Raw genomic sequence first — 15,924 nt, 5'->3', positions numbered from 1 at the left:
TTCTTTTATTAATGTTAATCAATTGTGTAGTACACAGATTATCACCTAATTCGATTAAATATTTTGTATTAACTTTTTATAAGAGAAATTAAATATTCTCGTATTTTTCTTCTTAATTATCTTACTATCTGTTTGAAATAATGAAAAGTGTATTAAAATATCATTAGTTTTATTTGAATATACATTTGTCATCATTTCATATGGGTAGGAAAATAAATAGGAAAAAAAAAAAAAAAAGATATTTAATTTCTCTTTTATAATTATAATAATAATAATTTAATGATAATGATTTTATGAACCAATTTATACGTTGCCTAATATATATAATAAAGTTCAAAACTTAGACAAAGAAATTATCCGTGCAAGAAATGACAAAAGAGGACAAAATTTTCCACGTGGTCTATTGTGAGCTGGATATGTCCTGTCTTTTAGACATTTATCAATTAATAAACCCCTCCATAAATCCACCGACACTCCATTTCATCCTACCAAATCATGGTTTACCGTTAAATATAATTTAATAATTTATTCGAAACGATTAAAGAAATAATCTGTAAAAAACATAGGCTGACGTTGACATGTATCACTTTTATAATTAAACAAAATTTGAAAATAAGTCTTAACTACTTTATTGGAGAAAATAAAACTAAACCCAAGAAGCTAATATTCGTTGGATTGTTGAGGTTAAAAACAAATTTATATATAATCTTATCAAAATTAATTAAATTACATTTAACTTAAATATTATATTTTAGAGACCAATGAGATGGTCAAGTAAATATATTCTCCTGTTGCCGACGCAACTTGTGGCTGTAGTTGTCGATGGCTCCATGCTCATTTGCTCTTTACAACTTTTCTAATATTTCTTTCTTCCAATTTTAATAAAAAGAGAAGAATCACAAAATAAATATCAAAACTGAATCTATTTATTACAACTAATAATAAATGTTTAAAATATGATTATCAGTCTTCCATTTAACTTCAAAAATAAAGATGTCACAATAAATGGTTAGTATATTATTGTGTGATTTTTATATATTTACAAACAACTGTTTACAGAAATATATATATATATATATATATATATATATATATATATATATATATATATATATATTATTTTCAAAATTAAAAGCAAACATAAAAAACTACAATTATACGACTCTTTATGTATGTACAATGTTTTCAAGAATTCCAACAATTTGCTATAGAAATTATGTGTGTTTGTTCCAAGAAAAAGCACATCGAATGTGTCATGCTCAAGATAGATAGTTTTCACCAAATGAACATAATTTAATAAGAGGTGGTTAACTCGACATAGACTTTCTAGTTTCTATTTTAATAACGAATCGTCACCGATTTGTGAGAGAAAGCCCGCTCTACTCTCTTTTTCTCTCTTACACAAACACACTCGCTCAAGAAAACGGGCTGGAAACGCAAACGGATCTAGTAAATCTTGGAAAGCAGTAATGGATTACTGCTTCAGATCTCTCACCAGACTATCAATTTCCACCATTGTTCTCGCCATATTGCTTTCTTCATTCAGTTTCACTTGCACAGGTATGCATCTGCTTTACATTCGAGTTCTTGAAGTTTCCAGTTGCCATTTTTAATCAAATCGGTTTCTGGGATATGCTTAATTCAATAGATTTGCCCAGTATTAATCAAAGACGAGTACTTTACTTGCTCGATTGACTGATGAGTGTAGGAGATTTCACAGACTTGCTAGTATAGTATATTGGGGTAGCTGATTAATGTGTCCTCTATCAGATTAGTTTCTCCTTATGCAAAATTAAAAAGATTCGATCTTTATTGATCGAGATTTATAGTTCAATACCTTAACTGAATGAGATTTCAATGATCGATCAATTTAGTGTAAGAAATCGGCACATCGGAGATGAAAATGGTTAGAGATCTCATTTCCATTAATGGATCCAGTCGATGCAAATACTTTTGTACACGAAGATCTATAAATCTTAATTGAACGTTTGATCATCTTATAATCACTGGATAATAATAATAATAACAAATTTCTCCAAGTTTGCTGTGCTATTCAAGATCAAAAACTGACTCAATTAAATTACATAACTTTTCATGACCCTTCCTTTTTTCTTGTTAAATTTCAGAAGCCTACGATGCACTCGACCCAAATGGAAACATCACAATCAAGTGGGATATCATAAGTTGGACACCCGATGGCTATGTTGTAAGTATCAAAAACAACTTCCTTCTCTCTTTAAATCTCATAATCGATAATTAATTAATTACCAATAACACCCTTACATTTGATGCAGGCTGTTGTGACAATGTATAACTTCCAGCAATATCGGCACATATCACCTCCAGGGTGGACATTAGGTTGGACATGGGCTAAAAAGGAGGTGATATGGAGCATGATGGGGAGTCAAACCACTGAACAAGGAGATTGTTCAAGATACAAAAGCGCACCACCACATTGCTGCAAGAAAACTCCAACTGTTGTTGATTTATTACCAGGAACCCCTTACAATCAACAAATTGCAAACTGCTGCAAAGGAGGTGTCATCAACTCGTGGGCCCAAGATCCCAACAATTATGCCAGCTCGTTCCAGGTCAGCGTGGGTGCAGCCGGAACCACTAACAAAACTGTCAAACCGCCCAAGAACTTTACCTTGCTTGCACCCGGTCCAGGCTATACGTGTGGGCCCGCTGTTGTTGGTAAACCAACAAAGTTTATTACTCCAGATGGACGAAGAGTAACTCAAGCCATGAGTAAGTATACTGTTTCTTTTTCAGTTGATAGACTTAATGGGTTAAGCACTTAAATATTTGGATGTTTCTTTTTGACTGTTAAGCAAGTATTGGCTTACTGTATTAGGCAGCTATAAAATGACCAACTAACCCCTGTTTTTGTGTTGTTTTGGCAGTGACATGGAATGTTACATGTACATATTCACAGTTTCTTGCTCAAAAAACTCCCACTTGTTGTGTATCTCTCTCTTCTTTCTACAATGACACAATCGTACCCTGCCCAACCTGCACATGTGGATGCCAAAACAATATTACTCACCCTGGAAGCTGTGTAAAGTAAGTAGGGTTACTTCTGTCATTTTGTGTGTGGAATGAAGAGCTTAAGATCTTGCTAATCTAACCCTAATATTTGAATTGTGTTTGCAGCCCAAACTCACCATATCTGGCTTCAGTTGTTAATGGGCCTGGTAAGAACAGCTTAACACCTCTGGTTCAATGCACTAAACATATGTGCCCTATTCGAGTTCACTGGCATGTGAAGCTTAATTACAAGGAATACTGGCGTGTGAAGGTCACCATTACAAATTTCAACTACAGGATGAATTACTCTCAATGGAACTTGGTTGTTCAACACCCCAATTTTGATAACCTTACTCAGATTTTCAGCTTTAACTACAAACCATTGACTCCTTATTCTTCTATAAGTAAGTTCACTTATACTTACATTTTGGTTATAAATGATTTGGGACTTATTGTTTTTGAATGTGTACAGATGATACTGCTATGTTGTGGGGTGTTAAGTTCTACAATGATTTTCTGAATCAAGCTGGACCATTGGGGAATGTTCAATCAGAGTTACTCTTCCGTAAAGATAAATCGACTTTTACATTTGAAAAGGGTTGGGCTTTTCCTAGAAGAATCTATTTCAATGGTGATAACTGTGTGATGCCACCTCCCGATGCATACCCTTATCTACCAAATGCCAGCTCACGTCTAAGCTTCTCGTTTTTCACTCTATTGATGGGGTCTTTGGTCTTTTTCTTTGCCTTTGTTTGAGGTTTAAGTAGCCCTTGAAGATTGTCTGCATGTGGTTCATCTTAAACAAGAAGGTTTAAGTGTGTAATGTGGGTGAATTCACCTGTTTGTCAATGTTGTGTTACATTTTTATTGTGTTGTAGAGTAGTTGAAGTTATAGTGTTGCTTACAGTTGTATAATTAAAACCCACAAGTGATAATTTAAAACAGATATTCAATTTTGATTATGTTGTGCTTGTTATTTGACATTTGAAGGTTATAAATTATGTTGTAAATGTATGGATAATGAAGCAAAACTCAGTTTATCTGGACAGGTTCTTGTATTTGTCGTCACTTGTTCCATTATTTGGCTTCAGTAGTAACTTTGGACAACATATATGTTAGGATTGTATTCCTTTGTTATATTGTTTTTGATAATCCAAGTCCAGTATTACTCACTAGCCTTTCCAAGTCTTGTTTTTTGTATTGTCCAACTTCAATATTATTCAGTAAGCTTCTCAAGCCTAATATACTATTCTGACATGTGTTCAGCTTAGTAGCATGTTTCGTGACTTTGGATATCGAGGATCTTTGAGGACATTCAGTCCGAACCTACTGATGAAAATTAGAATATATTTCTTCTTATACATTTAGTTCTAGTTTAAAAATAAAAATAAAAAGGCCAACTCGATTTACTAGGAAAAAGATAAACCATATTGGTAAGAAAGTTTCATGATTAATTAGTTTCTACAAATACACATTGATTCCCGAGGCAAAATAAACCTAATCACCTAATAATGTATACAACTCCCCTTCAGACTTGAGTGTGACTCCCGTTGATTAACCCTAGTGAGTTGAGTAACAAACACACACACACAAACATATCCACGAACATACACACATACATCATATGGGTTTGTTCTTAGGCCATGGTGACTACAACCAAGGTTCTAGATGTGGTGGTATGTTTGGATATGGTTCATGGTTACAGATGTCTTGATTGTTATGTTTGGAAATGGTTCATGGTTAAGAAGTATGTTGCTGTTAAAAATTATTATTATTAATATTTTAATAACTAATCTTAAAATTAATTATTAGATAATTAATAATGTAAATAATAAAACGAACTTTTTATTATTAACATTATATGTGAGTGAGTTACCAAATTTTACTGCAAACCGAACTGATTCTTCACAATTAATTCGGTTGTATGAAAAGAATAGAAGTAGATTGTTCGATGCAAAACAATTAATTAAAATCAAATTGTTTGACAAATTCTTATATGCACATATGTGATTCATGTCCTTATAGGTTTCTACGTAACGTGAACACTTTTTTTTTGGGGTGTGTGTGTGTGGGGGGGGGGGGGGGGGGGGGGTATATCGATTGATAAGATAAAGAACACAACACTACTGTTCAAACTTTGTAAAATATGTAATAATATATGTATTGTGTGTATGACACAAAGATCAATGATGCATAGTAGCATCCAATATATTTTTTTAGGTATGTATTGTTTGTAATAATGCAATAATATAGCATATTATTTGTAATTGACTAACAATAGTTACTCATATGTCGCGTCTGTATAATAATGTCTATATAATGATCATTGATCCTATGAAATAAAGAAGAGCAAAATTTTGTGACATGAGTTTACTCTAAAATTTGTCTATTGAAGTTTCTAACTTCTGAGTAGCAAATCACCTACCCTAAAAATATTATCCAAATAATATCATCCAAGAATTCGACAAGCAAAGGGATATCATATAATTTGAAGATCACAATCAGGCATCCTCTTATTTATCATTTTTAATACTCTATCAATTTTGTTTTTTTATTATTATTTTGAAAATATATTATTATTTTGAAAAGTTATTGAGTTTTGAGAAAATTTTGGTTTCAAAGCTAAGATTATAATGTCTATATCTAGTGAAAATATATATTGGGGTGGGGGGGATATATGTTAGATTGTGTTCATTTGTTATATTGTTACGGAATGTGTTTGGTTTATTCACTACGTTTCCCAAGTCTTGTTTTGGATTTGACCATCCATGCTCTTAAATCATTCAAGAGTTCAACTCAAAGTTCATACATACGGGCTCGAAATGAGCTGAACTTGAACTAACTTAAGTGACCCCGAGCTTGGTTGGCTTTGGGACCGCTCAGCCATTTACCCCCATAGGGCCCTATGTCTCGTATATTTCCTCAAATTGTTCATTAGGTCATATTAACCCCTACATTAGAAGTTAAAAATCCTCACAACTCTTACAAAAATCTGACAACCTAGACTATCCTATGCATACCAAGATTATACATCATAATAGGCACTAGTGATAAGTAAAAACTCTAAAATACACCAATTAAAGACGCCAAAAATGATCTGCTAATTCATTGCTACATTGGTCACTCTACCAAACACAAAGTTTGTTTTTTTAATCACATTAATTCATCCTGAGTAGTTCGAAGTTCATCTGTACCACCTGTGATCCATATAATGTTTTTGTTATTCTGATTAACTTCGGGTTTGTTCTTCATAATTCTTCAGTATATCTCTCAACATGTTTTTTCTATTTTTAAAGCCAATACTAAAAGCAAGAAAATATTGTTTTTTTCTAATGAATTTATCAAAGTAATAGTACATATTCAAACACAAAACAACAAGAAACCTAGAGCTCAAAATGAGAACAAGGGTCAAAATTTCCATAATTATGATTCGGGTAAAATGAACAAAAATGTCTAACGTATCATCAATCCTTGCATCGTTTGAGTTCCTTCCTCAGCAACCTTGTTGGCTTGAATAGTTGTTATTACATTTGCAACATTACCCTGAAAAAAATGTATATATAATAATTTACATACTGATCACATAAGCCAGTAGACAAGTTTGAATTATATAAAAGCAATTTTTTACCCTCCATGTTGTCAGCTTTGTTCTTAGAGCTTCCCACTGAGACACCCCAAACACACGCTCACTGTATCGGCTACACACACCATGACTCACAAAATTAGTAATTATAATTTAACTAGTAATTTATAAACCACATATTTTATTTTCTACACACCTCACTCTAATCACTTGATTCATTTGGTCGATTTTACAATCAATCAATTTTGCAGCAATTGCCTTTACCACCCATGATTCCACCTCATCTTCCTCTATCTGAAGAGAGTTCTTGATTAAAGAATAAGAGATTTGACCAGATTCATTAGAAGCAAGATCCACAATTGTCATTAACCTCATCTTTGAGATACACTCTTCATGAACAAGGCCTAAATCATGCCAAAAATATAAAATATGAAACAACAAGGGTAATTTAGTCCAAATTTTCAAATCAGATACTGATAATCACCATAGCTTTTCAGTAATTCCGAATTTGTTGTATAAAAATCCAAGTATGCGTCCAATCTTTTGACCAGAAATATCTTTAGAAGCTCAAAGACTAATGCATACTTTGAGTCTTTCTCCAGTTGTGCTACAGCTGGCATCTCAAGAAGATCACACTGCATGGTAATTCAAACAAAAAGATGATCAATTTCATTTTCATCACAAAGTATAGTTTGATTTTACAATAGTAAACCTAAGTACCTGAAACATATCGGGTGCTTTCACAAATTCAATAATGGTGTAAGCAGCTTCTTCTTTCGCCTCATTTATATCATGTGCATCATCACCAGAGAATGTTGCCAGATACTTGGTTAGAAATTTGAGGTTTTCTTTGGTTGAGCTGAAATTCCATTTTATTGAAGAAAGAATTTAGTGAAAGTGGGTTGAGGGATTTATATCTATTTGTGATTGATACCTCTTATGTTCCTTCAAGATATTAGAGATGGAAAGAAAGAGTTGTCTTTGATCCTGGAGTCCAAGATTCCATTCCTTCAATAGGGTGTCCGTATTTTTAAATGAAGGTATGATGTGATCCATGACCTTCCCATTGGCTGCTACTTCAAGAGCCTTCATGTAAACAAGGAACCTTCCATAAGGGCTCTCTAACATGTTGTACAGATTGAACAAGCTGAAGAAATGTTGGAAAGATTAACATGAGATGATGCTTTGTGCAAAGGGTGTAAAAAAATAATCTGAGCTTACATCTTTAATCGGAGTGAAGGCTTTTCATTTGGTTGTTGGGCAATTTTTGTGGATATGAGCTTTGAAATCTCTAGTGACTCATCAAGGCTTTCGGGCTTCTTAACAAGATTGCAGATGACAGTGAAGATGCACTCAAGATCTGAGATAACAACAAACAAATGGCAGTTTAAGAAGATGATTTTCAGAAAACGTGTTTTTGAGTGTATCCAGAGTTACGTATCTAAAGAACTGAAATGCTTTTCAGAATACTAACCCCTACATGTTTTTCATAGAGAAAGATATGTACAATGATAGCAAGAAAAGAGTGTAACAATGAAAAGAGAATAAACCTCACAGAATTAACCATAAGAAACCAACAAGCATAATAAAGGGAGAAATAATGTCGATGGAGAATCAACAATTCAACATCTCATCTTTATAACCAGTACAGCTGAGTGCATAAGTGCATTATGGGAGTAGATAGTAGATACAACTTTCAGTAACATAAAACATGTTTATAAAAATTGTTGGAATGTGGTATTCTGATTTATACCACCAGCATTATTATTTTAAGTTGATGAGTTACACTCTTTTAAAGAACTTAGAATGGTTCTTGCATTTTCCTTTTTCTTTTTTCTTCACAGGTCCAAAACATGTAATCATGTCGTGAATTTCTGAGGTAAACTTTGATCTGGTAATAAGTGTCACCAAAAAGGTCAACAGCCCCATATCTTATTCAGATTTCAAGCTTCCATCAAAATTAGAATGTAAACTTACAATACTAAGCTACGATAGCAATTCAATAGTCTGTATACTAATCATGGTAGCATGGAATGTATGTAATCAGAAAAATCAAGCATCCGATTGAACTTAACCTTTTTCTGAAGCTTTAGAAAATACTAAATCAGCCGAAGTAATCATTAGTGAAGCCAAATCCAACCATCTGCCAGCAATCATGCATTCCTGGGCCTCCATGCACAAACTAGTCACTTGTGGTTCAGCTACCTGAGCCGCAATTCAAAGAATTTCAACACAAATTGAACAAGTAACCATAAAACTCCTACATGCTTAAATATACTACATTTTTCAATGCTATTTCGCGTTAACGAAAACCAAATCGACAGAAAACTGCTTCAGTTATTTTGGGGAAATATGCATTTTGTGGGTTGCAATAGATTGGGTTTTCTAATACCTCAGGACCGGCTTCAGCCCAGGACATCTCGGCGGTGAAACGCACAACGGAGAGGGCGGGATCCTCCTCGGATGTAGGTACGACGGTCGTCATATTGGTGGCGTTGATGGTAGAAACTGCTCTCTGCAATTCTTGCAACTCGTATCTCTACACTCAGCGCAGCAGAAAGCTACCAAGCTACGAGTTGCGCGAAAGATAAAAACCCTAACCCGGAGTTCAAGCAGTTACATCTGCCTTAGGTCCTTCAAGATTTAATAACTACACTATACCCCCCTATACTTGCACGACTTGCACATTAAGTGATAAATAAACTTGTCAAAACGAGAAACAAATCAATATAGAAAAATCTTTGAATTCTTAAAAGTAAAATTACTAGTAACTTCTAAATACATTTTCTTTGTTTCATTCTGTCTAGTAAACACGGAATGAAACAAATAATGGAAAACCGTAACATCCCCTTTTAAAGAAAAAACCATCATAAATGGTCCCTGTGTTTTCCCAGATTCTGAAGTTTAGTCCCCGTGGTTTAAAAATCTCGTGTGCTTTCAAAACTTTTGATATATTGTCCTTATCCCTCACACCATTAGAACCCCACTGTTAACCCTTATTTCATTAAAATAATATAAGGGTAAATCGGTCCTTTCACCTATATCCTCTTCTTTATAACCAAATGCATGTCTATGTTTTGAAAACCCTTCTCGCACCCACCCTCTTCTACTCTCACTCTACTGTGCATCCAATTGCAAAACGATTTCTGCGAGTGTCGAAGATAGCGATTTGTAGATGTGGAATGGAAACAACGAAGTTGACCTCATGGACGGATCGTAACCCAGGAAGGCAATTTTTGAATTGTTCAATATGTGGGTTCGTAATGTGGGTTGACCCTCCGATGTGTGCAAGGGAATTGGTGGTGATTCCAGGTTTGATAAGATCAATGAATCGATTGGAAGAAAGGGTTGCGATTGCAAGTGCATAACTGTGGAACTACCGGTTGATGTTGTTATGTTCATGGATGTTTTTTTTTTTGGGGTTTTATTTTAACCAATAAGGATTTGGATGGTAATAGGATGGGGGTTTTGGTTTCTTTTGTACGCATCTAACTAGTTTAGGGGGTTTTGGATTGTGATGGAATGGGTATTTTTGGTTTCATTTTGTTGTATGAAGTGTAACACATTAAGTTAATGGAATGATGATTATGTATTTTGTTATAAATAAGTGGTTTTGATGTGCATTTTCGTATGATACGTTGTTATAACTGCATCTTGCAAATGGTTAAGAATGGTATTTCAAATCTACATTATTATACATGTATCTTTTTGAGAGAGGTTTGGAGAGGGTAATTCATAAGCAAAATGTTGATAAAATCATTACAAGTCTGTGTTTAACCCATACAAACATGAGACTTACTTTCAACATACTTACTGATGGAAGGTCTTAACCCATACAAACATTACAAAAGACCTAATTACCATAATTTAAGTTTCAAAAGACCTAACTACCCAAACATCCAACTAACTACTTAACAGAATTTCCTAAATTACCGTAGCACCTGGTTCCTGGTATGTAAATCTTATTTAAGTATTTTTCATTTTTAGCCTTGGACTCGGCGAGTCATAGGTCCGACTCGCCGAGTAGGGACGAGACCCAGGACACGTTTAAGTTTGCGACTCGGCGAGTCCATATCCTGGACTCGGCGAGTCACCGCTGTTGGATGAAACCCTAAGTTTCAGGGGTTTGCACCCTATTTAAACCTCATATCTGCCCCATGCCAGCCCCCATTCACCCCCAGAGCTCCCAACCCTCGTTCTAAGCTTGTTCCTTGAGAGTTTGAGGCTATTGTGTGTGTTCTTGAAGGCTTTGAGGCAAGAAGGGGAAGTAGATCAAGAGGAAGGAGAGCCATCCAAGCATCATTGTGTTTTTTCAGCAGTTTCATTGAGGTATATCCCATTTTCCCCTTGTTTCTATGCTTAAGGTTTCATTTAAGACACTCTTGAGCCATTCCCCAAGCTATTATGTGCATAATGTTTCATAATAAGTTGATTGGCCTCTAGATCTAGGCAAGATTGAGCTCTAGGAGCTCAGATCTGTTAGCTTTATGGACCCACGTGGCTTGTTCACCCTATATCTACCCTTTTGAGGCACTTTGAACCCTAAAATCCATATTGGTGAATATCTACACGTAAAGTTGGAAACTTTACGTGTGATTCGTGTCCTAGAAGCCCAGATCTATGAATGTCATGGATTGGAATCGAACAAATCGGTGTAATTAATGGATGCATGGCAACGACTCAGCGAGTCGTTCATGTGACTCGGCGAGTCACCGAATTTATCCCTTTTTGTTGTATCGAGTTTGAGCAGTGAGTCACAGGGTGTGACTCGGTGAGTTGGAAGCTGAACTCACCCATGGTAGGACTCGGCGAGTCATGGCCTGGCTCGGCGAGTCCAAGGCAATCTTCATAGATCAAGAACAGACTCAGTGAGTTGTTCATACAACTCGGCAAGTCTAAGCATGAGTGTTCATCGGATGAAGATGAACTCGATGAGTTGTTCATACAACTCGGCGAGTAGGACGAACAACTTCAATGTCAGTTTAGAAGAAGAACTCGTCGAGTCATAGCCTAACTCGACGAGTAGAATCAGGGAATCAGGACAATCGTCTGGATAGGAACTCGGCGAGTTGGAGAGCCAACTCGGCGAGTCGGGTCAACTGAAAGTTGACTCTGACTTTGACTTAGGGCTTGAACAGGGGTAAAATGGTCATTTTACCCAAAGGACAGTTAACAGTGTGTGATTGAGTATGTTGTGGGAATTACAGTCGGAGGATTTCCGGAGCAGCAGCAGCAGCAGTCAGTCAGTTCCCAATCAGTTCAGTAGCTACTTTGAGGTAAGTTACCTTCCAGTAGCGGTGGGTCTAAGGCCACAATGTCGGCCCACCAGTAGGAGATGTGTGATTAGATGATTGTCTTTGTGATATTCATCTAGGGTTGCTAGTACTGTGTTATGTTATGTGTTAGTAACAGTAGGGGAGATAGTCCCCCAGAATACCGGTCGATAGGGCCGAAGGGGCGGTCATGCCCAGCCATGCTAGATAGACTATGTGATATATGTGTTATGTGGTAGTAGTAGGGGGTGAAATAGTCCCCAATATCCGGTCGAGAGGACCGAAGGGGAGGCCAGCACCCAGATATGCTAGGCAGTATCCGGTCGAGAGGACCAAAGGGGAGGCCAGCACCCAGATATGTTAGGTAGTATCCGGTTGAGAGGACCGAAGGGGTAGGTCGGGCACCCAGATATGCCTGACAAAATTACGTATGTTATGTGATTATGTGGTATGTGGTACAGTGGGGGAACTCACTAAGCTTTGTGCTTACGTTTTACAGTTTTGGTTTCAGGTACCTCTTCTTCGAGGGGGAAGGAGCTGGCGCGGTAGCGGCACATCATGCACACACTCTGGTTTCCGTATTTACGAGATTCACTGGGATTTGTACTCTGATATTTTGATGGGTTGTATGGTTTGGCTTTTTAAACATGGTTTACATTGTGTTATTGTGTGATCAAACAGTGTTTTTAATTGTTAATGTTTTCTAAAGTAATGTTTTAAAACGAAATTTTCGGACGTGAAAATTGGGACGTTACAATTACCCTTTCTTTTTCCTTGTGTCTTCCCCTTTGCCTATGTCTTCCCTTTTCCATGTGTCTTCCCCTTTGATCCAACTTTACCAATGCCTCCTTGCCCTTTACATGTTCTGGAATAGTGCCCCTTGTTATGACACTTTGAACAAGTGACTGCAAGAAATTTCCTGCTCAATTTAGTGGTTTGGTTGTTGGGATCATCAACACCTCTCCTTCTCTTCTTTTTTGGCCTCTCAACCTACACATATGCATTTATTATATTTAAAACATTAACATACATGATGGCATTAAAAGTACATATCTAGCCTAGTTGACATAACAACCTACGTGTGATGTTTTGGTGGAGTTAAAGTGAATAGCAATCACTTTTTGGCCACATTGAACGACCATTTATTAGATCAATTTTGTTCAGATACATGGCTTTCCATGTTGATAACTTATAGCAAGGATGGATCCAATCCTCAACATCATGGGTATCTTCTCAATTTTCAATTTTGTTCCATATAGCAGAAACAACATGCCTACATGGAAAACCTGTAATCTCCCAGAACCTACAAGTGCAACTTCTTTCATTTAGGTTCACCACATACTGATCATGTCATGTGCTTGCAACTTGGTACTTTCTTACCCCGTTATACTTAGCTACATACCTTGCTGCTTGAGTCTTAATCTCCTTTAAAATTATAGTTGCAGTAGTACTTAGTTCCCCTTGACACTTATCTATTTCCTTTTGCACAACACACAATCTCTTCATGAGATACTCTCTAATATACTCTAAGGAGGTGATGATTGGTTTATCCCTACATTCCTCTATCTTAGCATTGAATACCTCACAAAGATTATTCAACAAACAATCAGTGTATGCCCTACCTGTGAAAAACATATTCAAAAAGAGAAATTATAAATTTTATATTAAAACATAAAACTCAACAACTTCTAAATGACATACCACTAAAGTGAGATTTAGACCATGTCTCTGCAAGAATCTTACACAGCCAAGCATGAGCTTCATCATTCATTTTCTTAAACTCATCCATTGCATATTTAAAGTGATTTAATGTTGTTGCTCTACCACATTCCCAAACCAAGTCACTCAACTCTTTTTCTTTCCATTGTTTCTTCAAATTCTCCTGAATATGCCTCAAACAAAACCAATGCTCTGCATTGGGGAATACCTTTGCAACTGCTGGTATTATCCCCTTAACAAATGCAAATTCAGTCAGTTTAATTTATAAAAATAGAAAGTAAGCTACACTATCATGAGAAATAATTAGGTAAAACATACCTTTTATCTATTAGAAATGAAAGTAAAATTTGAATTTGCTCCCAATTCCAAGTCTTCTCCTAACAGTTCCATGAACCAAGTCCAAGAACTAGTTGTCTCAACCTCTACCACTGCATATGATACAAAGGTATATTCCATTATTTGAGTATAGACCCACATCAGTTAGTACCTACCCAGGATATGGGCCTTTTAAGAATGTACCATCAACTCTCAGGAAATCCCTTAACCCAACTTTGAATCCTAATTTTAATGCACCTAGACATACATATATTCTTCTAAAAGTTCTTGTAGTAGTCGATAAGCATGGTTCAGGATACACATCTATCCCAACAGTTAAACCAGGATTAGTATTTAGCAGTTCCAAAGCATAATCCCTCAGATACCCTTATTGAAGTTGGTAGTCCTCACTAATCACACGTTCAGCCATTTGCTTTGCCCTACCAACCTTTTGAGTTGTCATACCAAGCTCCAGCTTCTTACATAACTCCTTGTGTAAAGCTTTGATTGGAATTTTAGGGTTACTCTGAATTTGTGGAGCAATTAAGTTTTCTAAATATTTGGAAGTGCAAGCTTTAACTGATCTCGTCTCCAAACATTTATGGACATCATGTATTGTTTTCACCAACCAATCCTTATTCTCATCTGGCCTCGAGATTTGGACTGCCCAAGGACATTTTCCTTTTTTACTAATCACATTTTTTCCCTTGCACTTTACCTTACTTCTAGTTGATGGCCCACCACATTCAACTGTTTCAGTAGATTATCCTTTGCACTTTACCTTACTTCTAGTTGATGGTCAATCACATTGAAATGTTTCAGTAAATTGGCCCACAACACCTCCACCTTTGACCCTTATCTTGATTTTATCATTTTTTGCTAAGTATATGGACCTCCTTGTATTTACAGCATGTGCATGCATGTAGTCCACAACTTCCTTCTTTGTTTTGAAACATTGCCCCACCCTATATGGTTTTAAATGGATCTCCCCATGTAAGCATGGAGTTGACCTACTTAACTCCTTAAGCATTTTTGTCCTTTCATCTTCATAAAATCCTGCATACTGATAGTCACCACTTCGAATAACTTCCAACTCTTCATCAACTATGTCATTACCTATACTTTCGGTTTGCTTGTTTAAAATTCCATGTTCATCTACATCCACGACACTTTGGAATTCACTCATGTCTACATCCACATCAAATTGCAAGTTAGACTCATGTACAATGTAGTCACTATCATCAGAATCATCTCCACTATAATCAACACCATCTTCATTCTGACTATAGAAAGCATCTCCGCTGTCATCACTTATCATGCCCTCTAGAATTTCCATTTCTACTTGATTGTCTTCATCGTTTGGTACATTGTATTCAGCATCAAAGACAACATAAGTTGAATAATCATCTATAAATGCTTCAAATTCATCGAGTCTTACACTTTGTTGTCCATCAATATCTTCACAAATTGGTTCCTCTGCAAGATTGCCTAAATTACCCTTACACACTTATTCTATGTGCCCCATGATCAATCCTTCATTCACATCAATGGCATTTCTTCATTGGCTAACTTGAGACATAAGATATGGAACAATAGTCTTTGAATGATCCTGACTTTCATCCATATATATTACCTGTGACTGGTCAACAACATCGTTGGCAGGGTGGTCTAACTCAAGCTTTTTACTACACGATCCTACTTCTCTTCAACAAGGTTTTTTTCTATTAAGTTCCGGTGGCGCACTCTCAGGTTCCAGTTCCTTAATAACAACTTTGGAAGGAGACTTAAAATAACTAGCTACCCTAGTCTGACCAATTTCAATATAGACCTTTACAAGTCTGTGCTTAGGGACATACGAAACCAATTTAAGAACATCTTGGTCATTACCTAAAGGCAATAACTCGTGGTCCAAGGGAAATTAAGGGATACAGAAATGGTAGTAAAGAGTTTGTTCACCTTTGTACCCTAATTCTCGAACCATGTCATCGAGTTCATGGACTGAAA

At 36.0% G+C, this 15,924-nt stretch overlaps 2 protein-coding genes across 2 annotated transcripts; one reads left to right on the top strand and one right to left on the bottom strand.

Moving 5' to 3' along the window:
• The first annotated feature begins 1,265 nt into the window (after nucleotides 1–1,265).
• On the top strand, nucleotides 1,266–3,992 carry LOC145032121 (protein COBRA-like). The gene is made up of 6 exons (XM_078980813.1): nucleotides 1,266–1,560; nucleotides 2,127–2,206; nucleotides 2,295–2,751; nucleotides 2,907–3,066; nucleotides 3,157–3,434; nucleotides 3,503–3,992. The coding sequence occupies exons 1-6, from the start codon at nucleotides 1,470–1,472 to the stop codon at nucleotides 3,784–3,786; spliced, it is 1,350 nt and encodes a 449-aa protein (XP_078836939.1). The 5' UTR covers nucleotides 1,266–1,469; the 3' UTR covers nucleotides 3,787–3,992.
• Nucleotides 3,993–6,333: 2,341 nt separating this feature from the next.
• LOC145032120 (uncharacterized) lies at nucleotides 6,334–9,200 on the bottom strand. Its single transcript, XM_078980812.1, has 9 exons — nucleotides 9,006–9,200; nucleotides 8,689–8,818; nucleotides 7,835–7,973; nucleotides 7,548–7,760; nucleotides 7,334–7,472; nucleotides 7,098–7,248; nucleotides 6,810–7,017; nucleotides 6,659–6,728; nucleotides 6,334–6,573 (listed from the first exon to the last, which is right to left on the bottom strand). The coding sequence occupies exons 1-9, from the start codon at nucleotides 9,096–9,098 to the stop codon at nucleotides 6,484–6,486; spliced, it is 1,233 nt and encodes a 410-aa protein (XP_078836938.1). The 5' UTR covers nucleotides 9,099–9,200; the 3' UTR covers nucleotides 6,334–6,483.
• Between the last annotated feature and the right edge of the window lie 6,724 nt (nucleotides 9,201–15,924).

Source organism: Lactuca saligna, chromosome 2 (genome assembly GCF_052625555.1).
Source record: "Lactuca saligna cultivar CGN05327 chromosome 2, ASM5262555v1, whole genome shotgun sequence".
NCBI classification, from domain to species: domain Eukaryota; kingdom Viridiplantae; phylum Streptophyta; class Magnoliopsida; order Asterales; family Asteraceae; genus Lactuca; species Lactuca saligna.
The sequence above is the reverse complement of the archived record's forward strand: the minus strand, read 5'-3'. Positions and strand labels throughout refer to the sequence as shown.